This window comes from Stegostoma tigrinum, chromosome 23 (genome assembly GCF_030684315.1).
Source record: "Stegostoma tigrinum isolate sSteTig4 chromosome 23, sSteTig4.hap1, whole genome shotgun sequence".
NCBI classification, from domain to species: Eukaryota; Metazoa; Chordata; class Chondrichthyes; order Orectolobiformes; family Stegostomatidae; genus Stegostoma; species Stegostoma tigrinum.
In genome coordinates this window covers 4,793,201-4,820,721 of record NC_081376.1, presented here as the reverse complement: position 1 = coordinate 4,820,721, position 27,521 = coordinate 4,793,201, and the positions used below count along the sequence as shown (strand labels likewise).

The following is a 27,521-nucleotide window of genomic DNA, read 5'->3' as shown; positions in this document are numbered from 1 at the left end:
CATTCTGCTTTCAGTGCTCACGTTCATGTGTCTGTCCACATGGGAGTTGATGGGGCAATTGGTAAGGCTGGTTTGGAGTGGGTGGCAGGAATGAGAACATTGACGAGCCTTGATGGTGGAATCCAGTTAAAAAAAGGACAAGACTTGAAAATCTTCCTGAACACACCACAGGAGACTATGGAGATCATTGATATCAGGTGATTACATGATGATAGATTGACTCTGAAACCGCTTCATAAGTACATGATCCATATACTTAATATACAGCACTCAGCTAACTGTTGGCAATTTCTTTTCCTCTGTAGTTTAAGATCCTTAATGTGATTGTGAATTCATGCTGTACAGGAAACACTTTCGTTTCTCACTATTAGGCAGGGTACGACTGTGTTTCCCTTAGTGATAAAATGCTGCGCATGGATTATTATGATTTTAATGGAGTTTTTGATAAATTTTTATTTAAACTTGGTATTTATAAAAGACACAATCCCTTATCAGAAACTACCACAAAGATTTTAACTTCAGACGCAATGAGGATCAAATCTTCCTCTAGATGACCACTTTGAAGGACAAAGGCAGCAGATGAGTTGAAGCACCACTTCCAAGCCACTCTCCACCCTGACTTGGAAATATATGTCTATTCTTTGTGCCATTGGGTCAAAATCTTAGAATTTCCTCCGCAACAGCATTGTGGGTCCACCTACAGCACGTGGACTGCAGCGGTTCAAGAAGACAGCTAACCACCATCTTTCACAAGCGACAACTAGGGACAGACCCAGCCAGACATGTCCACATCCCGTGAATAAATAAAAATATTTTGGTATGTACTGATTCTCAGAGTATCTGAAATATTCATGCCTATAGAATTAAAAGTGGAAGTAAAAATGTTCATCGCAGGTGGAGATCAGTTGGAACAGTTGTGCTGAGCTTTTATTAGTGTCATGCCTGGCTGGGGTAACAGGCTGGAAATTGAGCCTCACTATTCCCTGAGTTGTCATAAAATGTAAAGATTTTAGAAAGGACTCAAAATGTCCAACTTTAGACTGAGGTTTGAAGAAAGCACAGATCAGGATTCTGTACTTAAGAGTGTGTATTTATTTATTTTGAATAAATAATAACTAGGTGAACAACTAGGAACCATCAGGATTTAACACTGCAAGTTAAAACACTAACCTCTTAAACACACACTCTACAAACACATGCTGACAGGAAAAAAAATGGGTGTTAGGGGCAGAGGGAAAGACTAGGAAGACATGCTAATAACATGCTGAGATGATTCTTGTGCTGTTCAGAACTCTGCTCCTCAGTTTTCCTTCTTCCTGCAGACATTCTCACTTGTTTACAGAAAGATGCAGGGTGACTGATTCCCACTTGTAAAGGTCTCTCACTCAGCAATTAAAAGTCACAACCTACAACCAGCTAGAAAGAAGAAATAAATTGGCTACCTTCAGGCTTGAGATTTTTTTTCTCCATCAGCGCATGCTGGGGATTTAATTGGCAGTCTACGATTGGTAGAAACAGCGAGGGAGCAGTTGAAATGCATTAACTCCTGTTTCCTGGTGCGTGACAATTTGGAACCACATTAAAAACAGCATCTGGGTGCCCTGAGGATGGAATAGCAATGAATTTTAGTTGGCTTGCCTGCAGCAAGTCTGAAAATAAATTCCTGATGTAGAAATAAAACAGTAATAATCAATTAAAGAGATATACTGGTCTGACTCATCCGTTGTACTCCAAAACAGAGGACCAGTTCAGTCATGACTAACCTCTGCCTTCTACAAGGAATGGCGGGGCATCTGACTGGAAGGCTTCAAATGAGGCCCACTGCTGAAGCTCTGATTTCCTTGGTGGCATCCGTCTTCGAGTGGCCCCCACGGTTTCTGCCAGTGGTTCTTCTGCTACCGGGCTGCTCAGTCGCTTCTCGTGCGTCAGTGAAGAAAACATATTTTTGTAACAAAAGGAAAAGTCTTGGATAGAGATGGACCCAAGGCAGATCAATGGAATGAAGGTCTGGATCAGCCGTGGCCTCACTGATTGATGGAACAGGCACAAAATTTCTGCAGGCTCCATGAGTGATAGGTTTAAAATCGTGGAATCCTGACTATTTGGAAGCAGGCCAATTGGCCTATCGACTTCAACCCGACCCTCCAAAGAGCATCCCTATCCCTGAATTTCCCATGGCTAACTCACCAGCCTGCACATCCCTGGAGACTACGGGCAATTTAACATGGCCAATCCACCTAATCTGCACATTCTTGATCTATGAAAGGAAACTGGAGCACCCGGAGGAAACCCGCACACACAGGGGGAGAATGTGCAAACTCCGCACAGTCACCTGAGGGTGGAATCGAACCTAGGTCCATGACACTGTGAAACAGCAGTGCTGAGTATTCTCATGGCCACTTTGACCGCTGCTGTAACACCGTAAGTCCGTAAACTAAGTGTGAGGCAGAGTGCCAATCAGGTTGATGGGTAGAATGCCAGCTAGGTTGGGTTCTCCATTAATCTGTGAGAGATTGCCACTCCCTAGTAAATTTGGCAGGTCCAGGAGAAATAGAGACCACTTCCAGAATGTTGTGAAGCTGACATATTGATTCATTTGGCCTTTGCAGCTCAAGACTTTACACAACAAATCCAAATCGCAAGGAGGAAATGATTGGGTCCTTTGATCGAAGGGAAGCAAGAACCTGCAGTGAAGATGAAGGTAAGTTGGTCATGCACAATACATACATTTGGGTAATGGTGACTATTGTTTAAAGCTAGCTTGTGGTTCTGAAAAGCATTGCCTCACCCTGGTAAAGGATAAAGTGGCGTGCTCCTCAGTCACCTTTTCAACTTGCCGCTGCTAGGATCGCAGTTGTTTGTTGGGCCTCACCAAACACCTCATCTAAACATGAGTGGGAGGTGGTGCCCAGTGTCATGGACTATTACCGTCCAAGCCAGATCCTATGCAACTTGTCTCTTGCTCTGTTTTCATAGAATCTCTCCAGTATGGAAACAGGCCTTTGGCCCAACAAGTCCACATCGACCCTTGGAGCATCCCACCCATGCCTATCCCCCTATAACCCATCTCATCTACACATCCCTCAATGCTATGGGCAATTTAGCATGGCCAATCCACCTAGCCTGCACATCTGTGGACTGTGGGAGGAAGCCCACGCAGACAGGGGGAGAATGTGCAAACTCCACACAGAGTCACCCAAGGGTGGAATTGAACCCAGGTCCCTGGAGCTGTGAGGCAGCAGTGCTAACCACTGAGCCACCGTGCTGCCCTGTTCACAGCCCTTTTGCATTTGTGATCCATTAGCATTGGTCCATCGTTATGCACCCAGACAGTTTGCTTTCAATGCTGAACCTGATGAGGTTGGTGAGGGACTGATGGATGTGGCAATTTCCTGAGTCGCCTGAGCAAGAAGGCATTGTTGTGCCTTCCTGGCCATTGCATCTACGTGGTGTGATGACAAGGTCTGGTATGTGGGGTTTGGGGTAAGGACTTGGGAGAAGTTGGTCCAGCCCTACATACCAGCAGCACATATACCAGCCTTTTCTTAGCCACTATCAGTTCTGAAGAAGGGTCACTGGACCCGCAACGTTAACTCTGCTTTCTCTCTACTGATGCTGCCAGACCTGCTGAGTTTTCGTAACAATTTCTGGTTTAGTTTCGGAAGGAAAAAGGGATTCTAGGGTCGGCCTCCCAACTGACATGCAAGTGTAGTAGGCAGCAGGCTGACTTGGAGTGAGACAAGGGAGAACAGTATGCCTTATCACCTTATTCCTGTTGCCATCTCAACAACAATGAAGTGAAATGAGTTAATGTTCCTTTCAATCAACATCCATGCCATGTTTGCTTTCAAACAGCCACTTGATGCTAAGACAAGGTGTTCGGTGGAGTGCTAGTCCCCAAAAAGCTGTAGAAACATTGTTAATGAGTGCTATCGGGTAATTCACATGGCAATAAGTTGTTCAATCAACCTCCAGATGGTCATTACAGTCATTGGCTTCAACTCCTTTATCAAGATGGCAACCTTCACTGGATACTGGAGATGATGCTTAAAGTCCCACGTTGGCCCTTCTTGGACACTGTTCAACAAACCCTTTGTGTTCTAGCAAGCATTAATACTCACGCACTCATAATAAGATAGTAAAAGCTGCCGATGCTGGAGTCAGAGATAACACAGTGTGGAGCTGGGGGAACACAGCAGGCCAGGCAGCAGCAGAGGAGCAGGAAAGCTGATGTTTTGGGTTGGGACACTTTTTCAGAAAAGTATTGATCTCGCCTAGCGCATGCCCTGTGCAATGTAACCTGTATTAATACTCAAAGTAGCCTATCTGGTCATTCACCTCTCAACTATAAGGGGTTCTTTTGCAAAAATGTATATTGTCAGTCACCATGAGGAGTAATTTAAAAGACCCCATGACAGCACATTCTGGAATGTGATGGTTCATGTTTACAACATTGTGCTAAGCTTAACAATGTAATTATTTAGAAGAACAGCAAGTGAAATGATAATCTTCCCAACAACCTAGGGACTCAGTTCTCTCTAAATACTATCAAGGACACAATCTCTTCTAAGACCCACCAGCATCGCAATAGATAGTCTTCAGACCTGTCTTCCATCATCCATTCTACATTGTGATACACCAGAAGATAAATGTTTGCGTCCACAGTGAACAAAAGTTTTATTTTAGTTAACCTCGCTCCATGAAACTTGTACTTCACTGATTATAAGCTCCCATTTTTGTACAACTAGTTCATATCCAGTTAATCCTTAATTAATATACCAATCACCTTAAAAAGCCCTGACTTCCAATTTTGTCTCCTGATTTAAGCCCAGTTATGACTGTTTTCAAATTCACTGCTCCCATCACACAAAAAATTATTTTATGTATCATAAATATGCCTGAAAGCTGCCCCTTCTGATGCTAATAAAACACAGCAGACTCTGCCTTTAACTGAAGACAACCAATTTTAATAAAACCAGCCTCATTGAGATGTACGAAAAACATTTATTTAACTCCCAGAATGTCTGCTCTAAACTTGGTGTCTATTTTGACGACAAAGAAACACTACCTGTTGAGCTTATCTCCATGCAGCTTTAATATCAATTCATCCATGCATCTAAGCATTTGGTGCGAACAAAGGCAAGAAAGTTTTCAAAATTGCTTTTCCTGTGATTGGTGAATCTACCCGTATCTTGATCCCCCAGTTCTTCCTCAAAACATCATACCACCAGCCTTGCTTTAGTCTTATAAGGGGCCACTCTTCCATCATGTATTCAGTCATGGGATAGGGCTAGTTGCCCTGACTGGTACCTCTGCGGCTTTGTAGTTGTCATTGTGTGGCATCTTTTATTAACTCACCTCCTAGTTTTTTCATGGGTCCAAGTCTTCCTGATTTCATGGGCTTCTGCTGCTGGTGGTATTTCTGGTTTGTACTAAAGTTCTTGACCAGATTAAAATACACCCTCTCTCTTGCCTTCCATCTCCTTCTGAACTGCTACTGATTCCACCTTTCAAATTTGTAGAATTCCTTCCAATGGTCTATAATCTCATTCTAGGGCTGTGTTCCCTCCCAGAACCATTGTTTGAGCTTACATTGCATCTCCCTACCTTCCATCTTCATACCTTAACGCTCCCAATGAAGCATGTGTGCTGAACCTCTTGCCCTCACCATGTGTGCTGAACCTCTTGCCCTCACCATGTGTGCTGAACCTCTTGCCCTCACCATGTGCGCTGAACCTCTTGCCCTCACCATGTGCATTCATCCAACTTTTATATTTTCCAGTAGCTTTCCTTGCCCTACTTAAAATAGCTGCATTTCTTCATTAACTAGTCCTTTCTTGTTTCATGACTTTCATGCCCACTTTTAATAGTTGTCCTTTGGGACAAATAGCCTCATATTGATCATTGGAACACATCTGTCCATCATTGGACAAATATTCAAATGCAGCAAATACTAATTAAAAACTGAAAGAACTGTGGATGCTATAAATCAGAAACTGAGCTCAAAATCGAGTTCAACAACTTTAGTGCCTGAATTCCCCTATGTCCTGACCCAAATGCCCACGCACCAGGCCTTGTTATCATTATAACAAAGTGTAAAGCTGGATGAATACAGCAGCCCAAGCAGTAAGGGTCATTTTTCTGATGAAGGGTCTAGGCCTGAAACGTCAGCTTTTGTGCTCCTAAGATGCTGCTTGGCCTGCTGTGTTCATCCAGCTCCACACTTTGTTATCTCAGATTCTCCAGCATCTGCGGTTCCCATTATCTCTTTGTTATCACATAGTCTGCTGTTTCACACAACCCATTGTTAGCCACTAACAGTCCCCATCAATAGCTATTCACCCTCCTAGCCGGATCATTATCCACTCCTTTGTCTATCCAACTGCTCTTCTCTCTCTTTGGGCTGTATTCCCACCTTTGTTTTACTCTTTACCCCTCTTCCCCACCTCCCCCTCCCCCCACCAACCACCCTATATTCTGCTATAAACTGACAATTTCCTGGCTACCATCAGTTCTGAGGAAGGGTAATTAGACTCGAAATGTTAATTCTGACTTTTCTCCACAGATGCTGCCAGACCTGCTGAACTTTTCCTGCAGTATCTGTTTTTGTGTCAAAAGCAACAGTTTGATCCTCATAGCTGTGTGTAACATTTGGTCTGAGAAGTACCTGGCTACTTACCATTTTCTGTAACGTCAGAATTTGCTAATTTGTAATCAATACCACGCAATCTTGAAGAGCATACCCTTACAGTCTATTTCTGACGATGCATAATTATTATGTTTCCATCTTTTCCAGCCTCTCCTTCTTTAAATCCATCTCTCTAATAATAAACCATATTTCCCTGATTGAAACCGATTTCCATTGGCCTTATCTAATATCTTAAGGCCCACCAAGTTCTTTGAGATGATGAAAGCCTTTCTGCCTGCATGCAATGCTTTAAAATGCTTCAAAACAATTAGAGGCCCTTTCAAATTTGGGCATGGTCATTTATTGCTTGATGTAACTTTGGAATTCGAACCAAATATTAACTGATATGAACCGTGGTCAGAAATCACATGACACCAGGTTATAGTCCAACAGGTTTATTTGAAAACACAAGCTTTTGCAGCTTTGTTCCTTCCTCAGGTGTTAGTTGGAGAGGTATTATAAGACACAGAATTTATAAGTAAAAGGTTAAAGGGTCACACCACTGATGAGGGCGGCACAGTGGCTCAGTGGTTAGCACTGCAGCCTCACAACGCCAGGGACCCGGGTTCAATTCCAGCCTCAGGCAACTGTCTGTGTGGAGTTTGACATTCTCCCTGTTTCTGCGTGTATTCCCTCCGGGTACTCCGGTTTCCTCCCACAGTCCAAAGATATGTAGGCTAGGTGGATCAGCCATGCTAAATTGCCCATAGTGTTCAGGGGTGTGAAGGCTATAGGGGAATGGGTCTGCGTGGAATGCTCCAAGGGCCACTGTGGACGTGTTGGGCTGAAGGGCCTGTTTCCACACTGTAGGGAATCTAATCTAATCTAAACAAACCCAAGATGCTATTAAATCTTTAATCAATTAGAAGGTTTTAATTGATTAATGTGTATATGTATACTCCTGAGTTCCTTTCAACTCACTGTCCTGAGAGAACCAGAGGTTTTAACAGTGTAAAGAAAAGGTGATGTTTTAGGTCAGACAATGCATGTTAAGTGTGAGGCCTTGCTTAGAATCTGTTTTCATTTTGGTTTGGAGTCAGACTGGTTTTATTTCTAAAGTAAGAATTTATAAAACACCACATTGACCGACTGACACACACGTGTGAATCTATGGGGTGAATTTGTATTTGCAGGTACATTCTATTTTGTTCAAAAAGCAAACAATTTATAGATGCAAAAACAAAGTTGCTGGAAAAGCTCAGCAGGTCTGGCAACATCTGTGAAGGAGAAAACAGAGTTAATGTTTTGGGTCTGGTTCTGAGGAAGGGACACCGGACCAGAAACGTTAACTCTGTTTTCTCCTTCGCAGATGCTGCCAGACCTGCTGAACTTTTCCAGCAACTTTGTTTTTGTTCCTGCTTTAAAGCATCCACAGTTCTTTTGGTTTTTAAAGTAGAAAATATTTAGTTTATTGGAGATAATGGGAACTGCAGATGCTGGAGATTCCAAGATAATAAAATGTGAGGCTGGATGAACACAGCAGGCCAAGCAGCATCTCAGGAGCACAAAAGCTGACGTTTCGGGCCTAGACCCTTCATCAGAGCCTCTGATGAAGGGTCTAGGCCCGAAACGTCAGCTTTTGTGCTCCTGAGATGCTGCTTGGCCTGCTGTGTTCATCCAGCCTCACATTTTATTATCTTAATATTTAGTTTATTTCTGTGTTTTGAACTAAGCCCATTTTTTTTAAATTATTCATTATTCATTCAGTTTTTTAATTATTCATTCATACATATTCATTCATCTATTGTCCATCCCTAATTGCCAAGAGGTCAGTTAAGTGTCAACTGCATTGGTGTGGGTCTGGAGTCACTGGTAGGCCAGGAAGACCAGGAAAGGGTAGCAGTTTTCTCCCCTGAAGGACAGTTAGTGAACCAGATGGGTTTTCCTGACAATTGTGGTCATCATTAGACTCTTAATTCCAGATATTTTCATGAATTCAAATTTCGCCATCTGTCATGGTGGGATTCGAACCTAACTCCTTGGAACATACCTGGGTATCCAGATTAACAGTCTAGCGATGACCTTAGAATGGGATAATAGAATCACCACAGTGTGGAAGCAGCCTATTTGGCCCTTCAAGACCACACTGATCCTCTGAAGAGCATCTCACACAGACACACTCCCTACCCCTGCATTTCCTATGGCCAATCCACCTAGCCTGCTCACTTTTGGACTGTGGGAGGAAACTCACACTGACACAGGGAGAATGTGCAAACTCCAGACTTGATGGAATCAAAATTTAATGGGTTGGCACAACATTGTGGGCTGTGCTCTGCTGTACTGTTCTATAAACCTGGGTCCCTGGCGCTGTGAAGTAGCAGTACTAACCACTGTGCCACCCCAATAATACCACTAGGCCATTGCCTCCCCAAGTAAGAGAAATTACGCTGGAAAACAGATGCTAATTCGCAAAGACTTTGATCCTCTTTTTCATTTCTTTGACCAAAGGAGGTCCTTTGTGGTAAAGTGCCAGTGAGCAGGAAAAGGTGGCAGGTCCCTAGTCTGCCTCTTCTGGAGCAGAGGTCAAACCTCACGGTATTGACGTTCAGCTGATACCGCACTCCAGCCACTTGAGTTAACTAGGCTCCCACACTGAATCACAGAATTGTTATAGTGCAGAAGGAGGCCATTTGGCCCATTGTGGCTGCACCAGCATACAAGCACATTGAGAATTTGAATCCAGCTTTCCTCGTTACTACCATCACCTTTTAGTTTTTTTACAAAAATACCCGTGATTGTTCAGCAACAAGTCTGCAGCTTTGTCTCTGGAAGTAATAAGAGCAGATGTTTATCATTGCCAACTATCATAACAGGATCCTGGCAGTGGAACAGAGTCACTCCACTGAGCAAAGGACTTACTCGTACACTTAAGCAGAAACATGTGTCACCCATCCTCAATCTATATGTATTACATTGTTTAAATACTATGTCTTCAAATTCATTTTGTTAATAATAGTCTTTTTTTGGTTCACGAATGCTGAACATCCCAGTGCTTCATTGAGGAATGCAGATCTGAGTAGATTAAATTATCAAAGAGGAATTTAGACCGTTCTAGTATTCTAGTACATCAAATATTGGAACATATGCGGCCAAAAGTCTCATTTTATTTGCTTGTGACAGAATAACTGGTGTGTGGAAAAAGAAGTGAAAGTTTATTTTGGGACAGAGGCAGAAGATTGTGCCTTCTTGAGAACAGTGTCCAGTTCTGATTGTCCTGGTATAGGAAGGATATCATTAAGTTGGACAGAGTTTAAAAGAGATTTACCAGGATGTAGCTGGGTATGGAAGGTTTGAATGGTAAAGAAAGGATGGATAGGCTGGGACATTTTTCACTGGAGCATAGGAAGGTTGAGAGACCTTAAAATAAAATAATATATAAAAATTATAATATAAAATAATGATTGAGTTAATGGTAGTTGTCTCTTCCCTAGAATTGGGGAATTTCAAGACTAGGGGACACATTTCTAAGGTGAGAGGGGAGGGATTTAAAAAAATACAAAAAAGACAGGTTTTTTACGCAGAGGGTGGTTCATGTGTGGAATGAACTTCCTGAGGAAGTGGAGAAACGTCAGCCTTCCTGCTCCCCTGATGCTGCTGGGCCTGCTGTGTTTGTCCAGCTCTACACCTTGTTATCGCGGGTGCAGTTACAGAGTTTAAAAGTCATTTGGATATGTACGTGAATAGGAAAGGCTTGGAGGGATGTAGGCCAGGAGCAGGCAGGTGGCCCTTGTTTAGTTTGGGATTACGTTTGACTCATTTTCTTTGTTTTTCATTGGCGTTTACAACAACGCCTTGAACTTGGCACTCCCAGGGCTTCCCTGGGCTAACAGCTCAGTTTGTTTCTGCCAGTCAGCAGATGCATGTGGGCGTGTTGTTTGTGAGGATAACCAGGCTCCCACGCCAAATCACAGAATTGTTATGGTGCAGAAGGAGGCCATTTGGCCCATTGTGGCTGCACCAACATACAAGGATAGGAATCCAGGAGACTGGAGTCGAGTGGAGAGTTCTACTCATGATGCAATTAAGTTGACACTTATTATGGAGGCTGGTGATTTGTACAGTCAACAAAAGACGCCAAAGGGGCAGCAATCTTCCAACATGGTTCTGATAGCATCCAAACTAATCGATACAGTGCAGAGGGAAAACTACCCAGTCATCCTTTCATTCAGCTCCTGCAGCCAATTATCATCCAGGGTCTCTACTCCTGTCTGTAACAGGTGCGGCAAACTAAACAACAGGCAAAAGGATCCCAGAGTTTCCATTTTGCCTCGAAAGATTGATTTTGGTTTCTTGTGGTTTCTGTTCCAGTACAGGCAGTTCTAGCAGATGATTCCAGTACTTGATTTGCTTTTTATCACGTATTGTTATTAACCTCTGTTGGTTCTTTTAATGATTTGTAGTTTGTACTCTCAGATTCCTTTGCTCCTGAGCCCTGTTTAGATCCACATGTTGGAAGTAATATTGTTAACAAAATTAGAAGCTTGTTACCCTTAAACTCACACCCCACCTCTCTGCGCACTCACTATTCACGTAACTCCTCCCATGTGATTGGATTTGATTTATTATTGTACCTAGGTACAGTGAACAGTTTTGTTTTGTGTGCAGCACAGGCAGAGCATACCATATGAAGTGCATTAGGGTAATAGAACAGAACAAGGAATGCAATGTTATAGCTGCAGACCATGGGTCAACATTACATTTAAAATCTGAGAGACCCATTCAGAAGTCTAATAACAGCAGGGAAGAAGCCGTTCTTGAATCTATTCATATGCGTGTACAAACTTTTATATTTTCTGCCTGATGGAAGAGGGTCGAAGAGACTATAACTGGGATGGGAGGGGTCATTGATGATGTTGCTTGCTTTCCCACGGCAGCGGGAAGTACAGATGGAGTCAGTGGAGGGAAGGCTGGTTTTTGTGATGGACTGGGCTGTGTTTACAACTCCGTGTAGTTTCTTGCGGTCTTGGGAAGAGCAGTTGCCAAACCGCACTGTGATGCATTTCGAATTTTTTAAAAAAATTAGATTCCCTATAGTGTGGAAACAGGCAACAAGTCCACACTGCCCCTTGGACCATCCCACCCAGACCCATCCCCCTATAACCCTCACACCCCTGAACACTACGGGCAATTTAGCGTGGCCAATCCACCTAACCTGCACATCTTTGGACTGTGGGAGGAAACCGGAGCACCCAGTGGAAACCCACACAGACTCGGGGAGAATGTGCAAACTCCACACAGACAGTCGCCCGAGGCTGGGATTGAACCCGGGTCCCTGGTGCTGGGAGGCTGCGGTGCTAACCACTGAGCCACTGTGCCGCCCATAGTTTCTACGGTACATCTATAAAAATAGGTAAGAGTCTTTGTGGACATTCCAAATTTCCTGAGCCTCCTGAGGAAGTAGAGATTTTGTTGTGCTTTCTTGACCATTAGGTCGATGTGGTGGACCAGGACAGATTGTTGGTGATTGTCACTCAGAGAAATTTGATGCTCTCGGCCATTTTCAGCTCAGCACCATTGATGCAAACAGGGGGCACTCCCTCTGTTGGCATTTACTCACTGCCGGTGACACAGTGTCAATTTCTTACTAGTTTACCCCAACACAAGGCTGACTGGAGGAATATTAGCTTGGGTTCTGCTGCTACCCCCATGCTGTTACCCGTAAACAAAGACTGCCAACACAATCAAAATAGATTACTGCTGCCCAGGAGCTTGGAGTAAGAGAAAAATCCCGCGGCAACTTTCAGTCATTTTCTGGTTTCACTCTGAAGCTACTCCTGTTGATTCTGGCGGGATTGCAATCATCGAATCGATGATTGTAGCAATTTTCAGATAGCTTATTGCTTTGATCACAAAGAGCAGTTTGGTACCTTATGGTGCATGGGTTGATTCGGCAAAGAAAGAAAATATACGACCAATGACAGATAAGAATGCTCCTCTGATCCTGAAGCTCTTATGTAGAATGGAGGCAGTGCACTCTTATTTCCAATTGTCTTACAGCTTTTTGTTTGCAGCTGTCTTTGTTCTTCACTTGGGCTGCCGTGGGGGAGCTCCCAGTCTTCCCTCAACAAGATGGTGGCTTGACTCCCTTCTCTTGCTCCTACCACCCACTCGCCACACCAATCCCCAAAAAACAATAAGACACAGGAGCATAATTAGCCAATCAGCCCATCAGGCCTGCTCCCCTTTCTATCATGGCTCATATATTGCTGAACCCAATTCTCTTGTCTTCTTCCTGTATTTTCTTCCTATCAAAGTTTGCAACCTCATACTTTCCCAAGTATTCCATTTGCCACTTCTTTACCCACTCTCCAAGCCTTTCCAAGTCCTTCTGCAGCCTCCCTACTTCTTCAATACTACCTTCTCCTCCACCCACCTTTGTGTTGTCTATAAACCTAGCCACAAAGCCCTCAGTTCCTTCGTCCAGAGCATTAACGAATAATGTGACCCAACACTGATCCCTGTGGAACTTCACTAGCCACTGGCTGCCATCCTGAAAAATACCCCTTTATCCCCACTGTCTGCCTTCTGCCAGGCAACCGATCCTCTCTCCATGCAGGTACCTTGCTCCTAACATCATGAGCTCTTGTCTTATTTAGCAGCTTCCTATGCTACATCTTGTCAAAGGCCTTCTGGAAATCCCAATAGAGCACATCTCTCTCCTTTGTCTAATGCCCTCATTATCCCCTCAAAGAATTTGAACAGATCAGTCAGGCATGACCCCCCCACCCCCTCCCCACCTTGATGAAGTTGTGCTGACTCAGCCCTATTTTACCGTTTATTTCTGAGTATTCCACAATCTCATCCTCAAGAATAGACCGTAAAATCTTACCAGTGACTGAGGTCATGCTAACCGGCTGATAGTTTCCTGTCTTCCGCCTCCCTCCCCACTTAAACAGGGATGCACATTAGCCATTTGCCAGTCTGCTATAACTCTCCCTGACTCCAGTCATTCCTGCAAGATCACCACCGATGCTTCAATACAATCTCCTCAGCGACCTCCTTCAGAATTCTGGGGTGTAGTCCACCTGGTCTGGGTGATTTATCCACCGTCAGATCTTTCAGCTTCCCCAGCACCTCCTTCTTAGTGATGGCCCACCACAGTCAGCTCTGCCCCGACTCTCTCGATGTTCTGGTATACTTTCACCGTGCAGACTAATACAAAGTGCCTATTCAACTCCATGACCATTACTTTGTTCCCTATTATTACTTCTCCAGCCTTCTCCACAGTGACCCAGTGTCCACTATTGCCTGTTATATAAGTACAAAAACTCTTGCAATCTTCTGTTTATATTACTGGTTAGCATACCCTAATATTTCATCTTCTCACAACTTATTGTTTCTTTTTAAAAGTTATCCTCAGTTAGTTAATAGAGGCTTCTCAATTCTCTAGCCTCTCACTAATATTCACCACATCGTATGATTTTCTTTTGATTTTATGTTGTCCCTGACTTCCATTGTCAGCCTTGGTTACCTCATCCTTCCGCTAGTATGTTTATTCATCCTTGGGATGAATTTCTGCTGCATCTCCCAAATTTCCCCAGAAACTCCTGCCATTGCTGCCCCACCATCTTTCCTGCAAGACTGCCCTTCTAATCAGCTCTGGTCAGCTCCTCTGTCACGTTTTTGTACCTTCACTGAGTTGTAATACTGTTTTATCTGATTCAAGCTTCTCCCTCTCAAACTGCAGGATTAATTCTATCATATTATGGTCAATGCTCCCTTGCAGCTCCTCCACCTTAACCTGTCTAATCAAGTCTGCCTCATTACACAGCATCAAATCCAGAAATGCTTGTTTCTCAATGGGCTCTCCCATAAGCTGCAGCAAAAAAACTATCCCACAGACATTCTACAAATTTCTTTTCTTGGGATCTGCTATCAACCTGATTTTCCCAGTCCTCCTGCATGTTGAAGTCCCCCATGATTTATTTTCTTCCCCACTTCCTGACTACTGCTAAGAGCCCTGCACATAGCTCCAATTAATTTTCTCCTTTGCAGTTCCTCAACTCTACCCAAACAGACTCAATGCCTTCCAACTCTGTATCACTTCTTGCTATTTATTTATTTTCATTTATTACTAACAGGGCAACTCCACCATCGTGTCCAACTGTGTGTCCTTTCGACAGGATTTGTATCATTGGATATTTAGTTCCCAGCCTCGAATCCCTTGCAGCCAAGTCTCTATGATACCCGCCAATTTCAATCTGTGCTACAAGCTCATTTACCTTGTTTAGTGTACTGCGTGCATTTGAGTGCAACATTCTGAGCCCTATATTGCCTGCACCTCTTCTTGTAATTATCCCATTGTTTGCTGTGCTTGAAATTAGCTGCTTGTCCCTTTCCATAAGATTGAACAATTGGACAGAGGTTATCAGTTTCCTAATTGGGGCTGTTAATTTGGTCCAATCAGGGAGCCCTGGCTGACAGATATAAATGGGAGTGTCAAAGATACTGACTCTCTGATAGCTGACTCTAAATGACGCAGTACTAAAGTCAAGGACTATTTATGTGTAAATAAAGGGTGACTTGGTGATAGGAGACCAGCCACGTTGGAATTATTTCAAGTTGGAAGCTGAAAATACCCGTATAGTCAAAGGCACCCTGATCTCCTCCACTCAAGTACTTTTTTGACCACTCAGCGGCAGGAAGAGCAGCCTTTTCATATTCAGACATCTTTTAATACTCAATATTTTCTTTACCAAACTTTTACAAGCATTTTATTTCCTGCCAACTGCCTGAAACCATGGCAAAGTTAACAAATCAATTGCGAAATTCTTTTCCCTCTGACAAGTACATTTGAGCGGATGTTTGAAACTACGTCCAGATGGGAAGCAGGAAAGCTATATCATCATAGAGCATTCATTAAGAGAGGAGGAACTTGTAGCCCTTACTGGTGTTAGAGACATCCATTGCTGACTCCAAGGAGATGCAGTTCATTATTAACAACTGTTGACAGTGCTGCTTTGTGTATCTTCTGCAGCACAAGTTCTGCCTTTTAAATTCTGCTGAGGAGCAGCATTATCTCATTCTAAGTGGAACCTTATGTTGGTTTCATTTGTCCCAGTTATAACTGCAATAATTGCACTTGACCAAAGCCTACTCCAGTTCCTCATTGGCTCTCTGTTTGCCAAGAAGTGGAAAGTGCTGAGTTAGCAAGAAATGCTCAATGTCAGCAAGGGCTCAAGTGAAGACATTGCCTGGTGTACCCTAATATAGAAATCGCGCTACATTTTGTTCACCATACATCATCCTCCAAATCTTCTGCTGAAATGAATGACACAATTCTGCCCGGTTCCACTGAAATATTTCAGGATGGTTTTGTGGATATTAGAACTAAAGAGTGGGGAAATGTTACCCAGAGTTGTAAGCAGTTCTGGAAACCATGTGTTCAAATCCCACCAGGGCTGATGGTGGAATTTGAATTCAGTAAAAAAAAACCCAGAATTAAGAGTCTGATGATGACCATGAAACTTAGAATGTGGGTGAAACACTACGTCATTTCATTCCCAAATCTTATAAAAATAAAACCTCAGATTGATATCACTTCAGTTTGGCTAGAACTTTTACAATCTCCAACATGGTTAATCTGTCTGGTGTTGATTGTAGGATTGAGTCATTTTGAACAGTCCTGACCCTTCTTCCAATTCCAGTAAAGTTCCTTCGATTTCATCCTCTTTTTATGATTCATTTGACAATAGCACTGCCACACGTCCTATTGCAATCCTGCTGAATACCTGTTTTTAGTTTAATCCATGCCCTGATCTAGACAGGAATGATACAGTTCTCATGTTATTTCCAGTAGTAGCAAACAAATGGGACTCAGTCAGGTTCAATTCCCACATTGGCTGAGGTCACCATGAAGGTCCCTGCTTCTCCACATCACTCCTCGCCTGAAATGTGGTGACCCTCAGGTTAAACCACAACAGAACGCTGACGTTACTCCAGTTTGACTCTCTCCTAAGCCAAACTATTACAGAGAAGAGGAGGTTAAATGTAAGAAAATCCTTGATATTCACTTTATAAGTAATAAGTAACAATTTATTTATTTAACCCTAATAGTGATCAAATTAACTGAACTACTAATAAACTAAACAATTCCACTTTAACTCCTAACTATTCCCTAACTGAGCAAAATTCTATTGGCATGCTGTTCCAATAAGCATATGTCCCATTTATATAACCTAAGTAGTAAGAAAAAAATTAAACCTTAGTCTCTCGAAGTCCGTACAGAATGTATCTTCCTGAATTCTCTGCCTTCTCCACTGTCCTAGTCATAGATCTCTTTATTCTGCTGTTCTCAAGTCATAAACACCTTTCTTTCACTGATCCTGCTGTCAGAGACGTTTTCCCTCTGAAGACTCTTAGAAGTGCCACATTTACCTTTAATGGATAAGATGGTGCTTTCTTAGAGAGCTTAATGATTTCTTGTGAGAGTTAGGTGCTTATTTCTTAAATGGTGGTTTGCTCTCACACCGATTTTCAAAAACCCCACCCTTTATATACCTCGATGAGGAGATGCTGATGTTGAACTGGGGTGGACAAGGTCAGAAATCACATGACACCAGGTTATAGTCCAACAGGTTTATTTGAAAACACAAGCTTTCGAAACTTCACTCCTTTTTCAGGTGTTAGTGAGAGAGGTAGTATCAGACACAGAATTTATAAGTAAAAGATCAAAGGTTCACAACATTGATGAGGATTTACTGAACAAACCTAAGATGCTGTTAAATCTTTAATCAGTTAGAAGGCTTTAATTAGTTGATATATATACATGAATCTCTGAATTACTTTCAAGTCACGGTCCTGAGAGAACCTCAGGTATGCTACCTCTCTCACTTACACATGAAGGAATGAAGCTCGGAAAGCTTGTGTGTTCAATTAAAACTGTTGGACTATAACCTGGTGTCTTGTGATTCCTGACCTTATGTACCTTGGATGACATAACAATTTTCTTGCAATAGCAATGATCTGAGGTTGTCAAAACAAGATTTCTGAAGAAGGGTCTCAACCCAAAACGTCAGGTTTCCTGCTCCTCTGATGTTACTTGGCCTGCTGTGTTCTTCCAGCTCTACACCTTGTTATCCAAGATTTAAATTCAATTGGCTTTCAATTGTTGAGTAATAATGGGAACTGCAGATGCTGGAGAATCCAAGATAATAAAATGTGAGGCTGGATGAACACAGCAGGCCCAGCAGCATCTCAGGAGCACAAAAGCTGACGTTTCGGGCCTAGACCCTGGGTCTGATGAAGGGTCTAGGCCCGAAACGTCAGCTTTTGTGCTCCTGAGATGCTGCTGGGCCTGCTGTGTTCATCCAGCCTCACATTTTATTATCTTCAATTGCTGAGTGCCTGGTTTAAATTAATTGGCTGATTCCAGCTCATTGCCAAAACATCAAAACAACCTAAGGTTTCCGATCACACAGCCAACAGATACATGTTTCCGTTTCAGAACTGGCTGTACATCTTCAGCTACATATAGACAGACATTTTTTGTTCTGTTTAAATGACTAAGCTTAGGAAAACACTTTCTCTTAAAGGAACGACACAACTTTTTAACAATACATGAGCCCTCTATTCTTCCTATCAAAAGTACCAACTCTGTATGGTGAGCTATAAGGAGAGGCTAGGAAAACCAGGTTATTTTCTCTGGAACAGCAGAGAGGAGACCTAACAGAAATCTATAAAATTATGAGATGCGCAGATAAGGTTGAAGGTCAGAATCTTTTTCCCAGAGTTGGAATGTTTAATCCAAGGGGGCATGCATTTAAGGTGAGGGGGGGGGGTAAGTTCAAAGGAGATGTGAGAGGCAAGTTTTTTTTTACCCAGAGAGGGGTAGCTGGCTGGAACATGCTGCCAGGGATGGTGGTGGAGGCAGGTACAATGGGGGTATTTAAGGGGCTTTTAGAAAAGTGACTGAATATGCAAAGAGTGGAGGGAAATGGACCAAAGGCAGGCAGAAGGGTTTAGTTTAGCGTCACGTTTCGCACAACATCATGGGCTGATGGGCCGGTCCCTGTGCTGTACTTTTCAATGTTTTACAACTCATTCCACATTCTGTGACATTATTCATTCGTCTGTGATCAGGTGGCTTATTGATGTCCTTTGGAACATCCAGATACACCATATCTACCACATTACCATGACAGCTCTATTGCCCTCTCACAAATCCAAGAAGGTTGGTCAAGCAGGATTTTCTGTTTTGAAATCTGTTTTTTAACATATTCCTCATTTGGATGTCTTCTATTTTCTCTTTCAGTCAGGAATCCATTCTTTTTCACGTGGCTGAGGAGAGGGTGATTGGGCTGCAATTCTCCAGCCATCCCCCGCCCCAAAAAAATTTTATATTGTTGGTTATCCAGCAGTCCTCTGGTGCTGTTCGTTTCTCAAAAGTATTATTGGAGCAGATCTTCTGAGTGTGCTCAGAAATCACCTTTAGTGCCCTGATTGGACAAGGATATACACACTGACAGTGAGTGTGTCAACATTAAAGCTGTGTCCTTTTTTCCGCTAACAGGCTCTGTATTCCAACGTTTAAAGGACGAGCTGAATAAATGGGTGAGGCGGTAGTGCAACAGAACCCCTACAGTGTGGAAAGAGGCCATTCAACCCATTGAGTCCACACTGACCTTCTGAAGAGCGTCCTACCCAGACCCACCCTACTAGCCTATAATCCTGCAATTCCCATGGCTAACCCTCCTTACCTGCACACTACGGGCAATTTAGCCTGGCCAATCCACCTAATCTGCACATCTTTGGACTGTGGGAGGAAACCAGAGCACCTGGAGGAAAACACATTGAGACACGGGTGGGACATGTAAATTCCACACAGTTACCTAAAACTGGAATTGCACCCAGGTACCTGGTGCTGTGAGGCAGCAACACTAGCCACTGGGCCACTGTGCTGCTCAAATTGATTTAAGTACACATTACACTTCTTTCATGAGAAAGGATTGTAGAGGCAACCAAAACCCTGCTGCCTGCTTCTATACAATAGGGATTCTATGATATTTCCTGAGATGCTAGTATGTGAGACCTTTACACTAAAATACAGCTGCAGATGTTCAAACAGCACCACTACAATGTTGGTGAGTTCACTGAGTTGCTCAGTTTAATAGCTCCATTTACTAATGTGTTTGGTCAAATATGTTTCCTGAATATTTCCCTTTATTCAGCTTGATTGCTGGCATGTACATAAACTTTGCTTGAAAGACAAAAATACCGAAATCATTGCCTTCAGCAGCATTACACCCATTGTAGCATGCATCTGGTGAGTCATAGGGATGTGCAACAGTTCAGTTTTGTGTATCACGCCTACACAAGATTTACAAATGACATTTTGTTTCTCTGCAGTCTCCAGACAAATTGGATGGCAGATTTGTTCCGAAATGTCCTATCCATTGGGAACCTCTGGCCCTGCGTTTCCGCTCTCTGGCCCTGCTGAAGCTTCTGTCATGTTAATAAAGCGGGACAGAGGACTACAGCAATATCTGCTAGAGGCAGCGTACTCCTACGTTCCTCAGGTATCTCTTCCTCGTTGTACTGGATAGGTTTTAAAAAAAGTGAGACTCGGGCAGATCCTGGTTCAAAAATGTACTGCACAGCTGCTTTGGAGTAGATCAATACCCATTCATCATTAACAACCACTACAAGGACAGAACTGAAACTTTTTGATGCAGGCTCTTCCTTATAACCTTCCTGTTACTAATCCTCCGACATCCAAGCAACTTAAAGCAATTTATGCCACTTGGACAACAACTCCGTTAGAAACTCGATTCTGCTGTAAACTAGATTGCAGGTTTTGATGTAACTTATGTAAAGACGTAACTTGGCAGCCACAGAATTAATTAGGAACAAAAACAGAAGTTGCTGGAGAACTGAGGAAGGGTGACCGGATCCGAAACATTAACTCTGATCTTATTTTCACAGATGCTGCTAGACCTGCTGAGCTTTTCCAGCAATTTCTGTCTTTGTTCCTGGTGTACAGTGTCCGCAGTTCTCTCGGATTTTTACGGGATTAATTAGCTCAGCTGAATGGCTGGTTTGTGATTAAGCATGCCAACTGCATGTTTTCAATTCCCATGATGTCTGAGGTTACCATGAAATTTCCCATTCTCAACCTCTCCCCTCATCCAAGGTGTGGTGACCGTCAGGTTAAACTTACTGCCAGTCATCTCCCCCAAATGAGAAAGCAGCCCTATGGGACTAACAAGACAACAATACACTTAGAGATTGCACCATAAATGTTAGGCAGGTCATTGGGTTCTAGTCCCTGGTTAAAAGCCCACTGAGGCCAAGGCTTCATTAACACCAAATGCTGCAGTCTCCTGGCTTGATTGACCTCTTGGTTGGAGGGACAGTTAACAAGGGGCAGGGGTTCACAGCCAGGCTCACATAGGATTAATTTCTGACAACTAGTAAACTCAAGGCTTGCATTTATGTCGCATGATACATGACAGCTCTGAAGCAGCTTACAGCTAGAGATTTGATTTGATTTATTATTGTCACAGGTACCAAGATACAGTGAAATGTTTTGTTTTGCTAACTCATGCCTTACATTGAGTACATCAGGGTAGCAGAACAGAATGCAGAATAGCATGTTACAGCTATAGAGAAAGATCAATTCTGATATACGAGAGAAGTATATTCGAAGTTTCTATTAGCATTACTAAGTGGGAAGCCATAGCAACTATTACATACACCTCAATCTCTCAGAGATGGCAATGTGATAATTGCTCAATACGCTGTATTTTTATGTGACCGACTTGAACAATAAAATCATGAGGGGTATAGATAACGTGAATGGCAGATGCCTTTTCCCTCAGAGTGGGGGATTTCCACACCAGGCGACATATTTTTAACATGAGAGGAGAAAGATTTAAAAAAAGACATGGGGCAGTTTTTTTGTACAGAGTGTGGTTCGTGTGTGGAATGAACTTCCAGAGGAAGTGGTGGATGTGGGTACAATTACAACATTTAAAAGACACTTGCGTAAGTGTGCAAATAAGAAGTGTTTGGAGGGATATCAGCCAAGCAGAGGCAGATGGGCTCGTTTAGTTTGGGATTGTGGTTGGCATGGACTGGTTGGATCAAAGAGTCCTTATTCTTGCTGTGCGCCTCTATGATGAGTATTAGGCAGGGCATTGTGTTTAAATCACCTGCTTTTATTTGAAATAAGTCCCAGTTTTCTGTCTGTCTTGTAAAACAAGCGGTTTGTGCCTTTGGTGCTTAACGTTGTGTTAAATATCGCCTGCTGTTGCTGGGGAGCCTTGTCTGAGATGCTGGACTTGACTGAATGTAGTTCAGAGGAGGACACTGGGCTGAGAAGGAGCGTAGCTCACTGGCCGCTGTTTCTTCTTGCTCAGCTGAGCTTTACTATTCCGCTTGGTTCTTCCAAACCTTCAGCCCCTGGCAGTCACAGGTGTCAGCAACTGTCTCCCGCTCTGCATAATAGTGAATTTTATTTACCTGCTGGACAAGGCAAACAGAGCCCTCAGTATTACTTCTCACCCAATAAGAGGTATCTCCTAACAGTGCAGTAGTCCCTCAGTCCTGCACAGGAGCAAAAACCTTGACTTTTGTGTTTAGGAAACAGAATGGGACTTGAACTTGGCACCTTGTGACCAAGGGGCGAGGGAGTAATCAGCTGAGCCACTGACAGCAGGGTGGAAAGGTTGGTACTGTTGTGCAATGTGGTTGACTCTTAACTGCCCTCTGTGCAATTAGGGGTGGGTAATAAATGTTGCCTAGCCAGTGATGGCCTCATCCGGTGAATGAATTAAAAAATCAAATGGTGGGTGATGAAGGCTCAATAAAGGGAGGTTAACGTGGGGACACAGTGCGTAGGAAATGGAGTGGATAATGTTAACAGATGCAGGTTATTTTAACCGCCTCCCTTTCTCCCTGTCTTGTGATAAGTAGGAGCAGTTAAATTCATAGCCGGTGCGTCATGACTTTTATTTTCCGATGTAACTGCAAAACATGTAGTTCAATTAGACTGTGGGCTGCCAGAGCAGTATACCGCAGCTGGATGATAAGTAAAACTCCCTTATGAGATGAAATGCAGTGAAACATCAAGAGTAATCTGCTATGGGTTTACAAATGCGTGAGAAGCTGCCAATGAAAGGCACAGATGCATAATTCAGCTGGAAGTTTTCCTTACTATTAATTTCTTGAATTGTAGCCAATTTAGTAGTTTTCTCTTTGAGTTTTGCGAATTAGGCTACATCAAGCTGAAGTGTCTCTATTTTTCTTTTCATGCTCGTTGTAGAAACGCAAGATATAGGAACAGGAGCAGGCCATTTCAGACCGTCGAGCTTGTTCTGCCATTCATTGGGATCTTGGCTGATCTGTGGCCTAATTCCATATATCTGCCTTTGACCCATATCCCTTAATACCTTTTGGCTTAACAAAAAATGTATCTCAGATTCAAAATTAATAACTGATCCAGCGTCCAAATTGCTATCATCCTTTCTCATGCAGAAGTGTTTCCTAACATCGCTCCTGGATGGTCTGGCCCTAATTCCCAGACTATATTTTTTCTAGAATCCCCAACCAGTGGAAATACTTCATCTATCCTGTCCTTTCCTGCTAATATCATGAAGATTTTGGTCAGGTCATCCCCTTGCCTATTAAATTCTAGAGAAAGCAGGCATAATTTGTATAATCTCACCTCATAACCCCTGAAGAGCGGGTATCATTCTTATGAAGCTAGGTCGTACTCCCTCCGAGGCTAATATATCCTTCTTGAGATGTGGTGAGCAGATCTACTCGGAGTACTCCAATTGGCAATGCAAGTTTTTGTGAAAATAATTATCCATCAGTTGCAGACACCCGTCGCTGGGCCAGCGTTTATTGCCCATTCCAAATTTCCCTTAGAATGTGCTGCTGAACCCATTGCTTGAGCTGTTGCAGTCTGCATAGTGTAAGTACAATCCATAGTGCTGTTAGAAAGGGAGTATTAGAGATAGTTCCAGGATCTTTAATGCAGTAACAGTGAAAGAACGGTGATATAGTTCCAAGTCAGGATGATCTTGGAAGGGATTGTGATCTCATGTATCGGCTGCTCTTGCTTCTGTACGCTGACGGTAGGGAATACAACAATTGTAATTCCCTTGAACATCAAGGGGAGGTGGTCAGACTTTTGTTGGTGTTGGCAATTGGCTGACACTTGTGTGATGTGAACGTTATTTGGTACTTAAAAACTGAAGCCTGAATGTAGCCCTGGTCTTGCTGCATGAACATAGGAACTGTTTTTGGTATCTGAGGAGTCATGAGTGGTTCGGAAGGTTTGTGTACTCATCAGTAAACATTCCCTCTAAATGGAGAGATGGCCGTTGATAAAATAGGTGAAGATAGTTGGGCCTAGGGTAATACCCTGAGAAACTCCTCTGCTGATTTCCCAGGGTTAAGATGAGTGCTTTTCACAGCTGGGGAATTTGTCAGAAAATTTTAATGTGATGCTGTGAGTTGACCATCGTATGTGTGAGAGTTAATGTAGGTGAATAAGCTCTCACTTGTAGTGATAGCTCCTCATTGTATCTTCTGGAAATTACATCACCTAATAATCTGGCATTTAACTAAACAGCACCAAACATTCCCCCAGAACAGTACTTTTGTTGGAAAATTATTGTGAATGCTTCAGCCTTACCTTTTGCACTGATGCACTGGGCCCTTCTATTATTGAGGATGGGGATATTTGTGGAGCCTCCTCCTCCAGTGAGTTGTTTAGTTGTCCCCCACCATTCACAACTGGATGTGGCAGGATGCAGAGCTTAGATCTGATCCTTTGGTTGTGGGGTCGCTTTGCTCTGTCCGTCACTTGCTGCATAGACTGTTTGTTGCGTTTGTAGTGCTTTGGTGTGTCTTCACCAGGTTGACACCACATTAGTTGATCCCATGGCTTGATGATGGTGGTGGAGTGGATGATGTGTCAGGCCATGAGTTTGCAGATTGTGCTGGAGTACTATTCTGCTGCTGTTGATGGTTCTCAGTGCCTTGATTGCCCAGTCTTGAGTTGTCAGATCTGTTTGAACTCTGTCCCATTCAGCACGGTGATAGTGCCACACAGCACAATCGAGGTTATTCTCAATGTGATGACGGGACTTTGTCTCTACAAGGATTGTGCGATGGTCACCCTCACTAATACTGTCATGGACAGATACAATTGCAGTTGGCAGATTGGTAAGGATGAAGTCAAGTATGTTTTTACCTCTTGTTCGTTCCCTCACCACCTGCTACAGACCCAGTCTAACAGTTATGTCCTTTTGGATCTGACCAGCTCAATCTCTGGTACTGCTGCGGAGACACTTTAGGTGGTGAACATTCAAATCCCTCACCCAGAGTACATTCTGTACCCTTGCCGTACCTAGTGCTTCCTCCAATTGGAGTTTCACATGGAGGAGTACTGATTCAACAGCCCAGGGTTGAGAAGGGAGATGGGGCCATTATGTGGTAATCGGCAGGAGGTTTCCTTGCTCATGTTTGACCTGATACCATGAAATTTCATGGGATCTGGAGTCAAATGTTGAAGACTCATAGGGAAACACCCTCCTGATTGTATACCTGATTGTCACAACCTCTGCTGGTTCTGCCTGCTGGTGGGACAGGATATATCCAGGGACGGTGATGGTGGTGTTTGTAAGGTATGATTCTGTGAGTATGACTGTGTCAGGTTGTTGACTTGACTAGCCTGTGAGATAGCTCGGCCAATGAATAAATTCAATGCAGGAATAAAATTACAACTGACTTTAGATTACATGAGCGAATCAATGTATAAATAAAGAGCAGCTGTTTACATCTCGAGCCCACATCTGCAGCAGTCATTGCCTGCCTGGTCATTTTCCAGGAACACTTGGAACAGAAATCAGAATACAACACAGGAACTTTATATGCAATTTGCAAAGCAGTCACTCAATAGTATAGCAGTTGAATACAGAAACATGCCCACCAACTTTAGCTGCTTGGACTCATCAGGACTGATGCAAGAATGCCAAATTTCAAGCGACCACAACAATTTATACTTCACTGACTAGTTGTTAAATTAGCTGTTGACTGGCCAAGATATTATGGGCTGTCAGGCTACAGGGTAATTTAGGAAAGAAAGCATAAGGTTTGGTCGTTCTCAAAGAATGAGTTGTTACCTGCCACTTTTAGCAAGTATGAATGGACCACATGAGGAACTCAACTAATTATTTTCAATTGGGAGTTAACACAATCGGATTGTTCAACAGGTGTTGCCCAAATCATGGAATCACATTTAACAGTTGGCATTGTGTTTTGTGTTTTGCAAGTGTGAAAAAAGCTTTGGCATTGTGTTTGCTCAGCATTAATCTTCAGAATCAATTCAGCAATGAATCATTATGAATTCAGCTCATAGGAGGGGTGCAAAAATGGAAGTCCTGGATAATCATGGAATCAATAGTAAGTGCCTTCCGGTTCTTGTTCACCTGCTGGAACAGCGAACTGTCCACAAGTCAATGCAAGAGACATTGAAGGTCACTGTGTGGGTTAGTCCAGGCATTCACAGAAATGTTACAGACCCTGGATATTGTAAATTGTAGTAAGGAAGTAAGTAAATCTCGGCATTGAATTGAATTGAGGTCCTGGCACAGGCTGAAAGCGGGAGGCTGTCCTGTTCAGGCAGGAAACGGGACCCTCCAGAGGCACCTTCCCAGTGGCATCCAATTTGGTGACCATCGCCCCTGCTATGAACAGCTGTTATTCCCTGAGTAACCAGGCTAACCGGAGGGTCACAGTCCAGCAGCCTGACCACTTACAGTGGTTTATGCTGAGACCGCAGGATGCAGCGGCATCAATCACCGGGCACACGTGAAGAGTGATAAGTGGAGTCTGGTGATGCCAGGGGTCATCTGGCAGGCCCTCATGATCTGTGGGAGTGTGGAGTTACCTTGGCCACTCAGAGCACCTCTGTGAACTGATGGGTTCCCAAAAGGAGCCCCACCCTGGTGCTCCTCATTGGAAAGCCATGAACCTTCACTGGTTAATGAACAACCCCCGCCCCCCGCCCCCAACTCCCCCCACCATGTTCACCCTGCAGCAATGGGCATCCCCATTGGAGCATGGAGCGATCGGAAGCAGTGGTTTTAATGCCATCTTGGCATTGTCACAGGTTGACATTGGGTGCACTATTCCCACACCACTTTTCCAGGCTTCCGACTTCCCGGCCATTTCCAAAGGCTTGGTAAAATTCTGATCTCCACTTCTGCCATGCACCTACCTACATCTACTCAACTCTGCATCAAAACAAATCTGACACTACACATAGCCTCTGTTTTCTTTAAAGCTGAGACCTAGACACTTTAATTTCCAATGAGCAAGCTAATAACTTGCTTTGAAAACAATAACTGGAGCCAAACATAATTTTAATGAGCATTTGCCAAACTCTCAAAGCCACAATACATGGATATTTGAATTAATTGCAGCATGTTTGTGTCTGAATTGATTGGCTTCACTTGTCCCTCATTGAAATGTTGGACAACTGATCAGATTAATCACCAAAACAGTATGTGCGTTTAGCTGGAATATGATTTTTGTGAATGAATTTGGCTTTAATCCATTGAGTATAATAGCAATAGGGACATGTTACTGAACTTGCAGTATAAATTGTTCCCTTTAAGAATTGGTTGTATTTTAAACCTGCTGAGTGAAAGCCAAAAATCATCTTCAACATGTGCCATTTTTCAGCAATACTCAAACATTACTAGGCAGCTATTTAAATTGCTTTTGCTCTATGACAGCAACATAAAAATGCCAGTTGTGAGCTAAATTTAAGTCAACAAACTTCCTTTTTGTTGCTCACCTGTTGCGTGTAAATGAT

General features: G+C 43.1%; 1 protein-coding gene and 1 long non-coding RNA gene across 4 annotated transcripts in view; one reads left to right on the top strand and one right to left on the bottom strand.

Moving 5' to 3' along the window:
• LOC132210893 (uncharacterized) overlaps positions 1–27,521 on the bottom strand; it is a 297,035-nt gene that overhangs the window by 41,274 nt on the left and 228,240 nt on the right. The gene's annotated exons all lie outside the window — the stretch shown is intronic.
• Positions 1–27,521, top strand: part of LOC125462404 (uncharacterized) — a 347,507-nt gene that overhangs the window by 120,415 nt on the left and 199,571 nt on the right. The window contains exons 19-21 of the mRNA XM_059653886.1: positions 15–197; positions 2,610–2,701; positions 20,036–20,205. Of these exons, the coding sequence (XP_059509869.1) occupies positions 15–197; positions 2,610–2,701; positions 20,036–20,205 (445 nt within the window). The remainder of the gene's footprint in view (positions 1–14; positions 198–2,609; positions 2,702–20,035; positions 20,206–27,521) is intronic.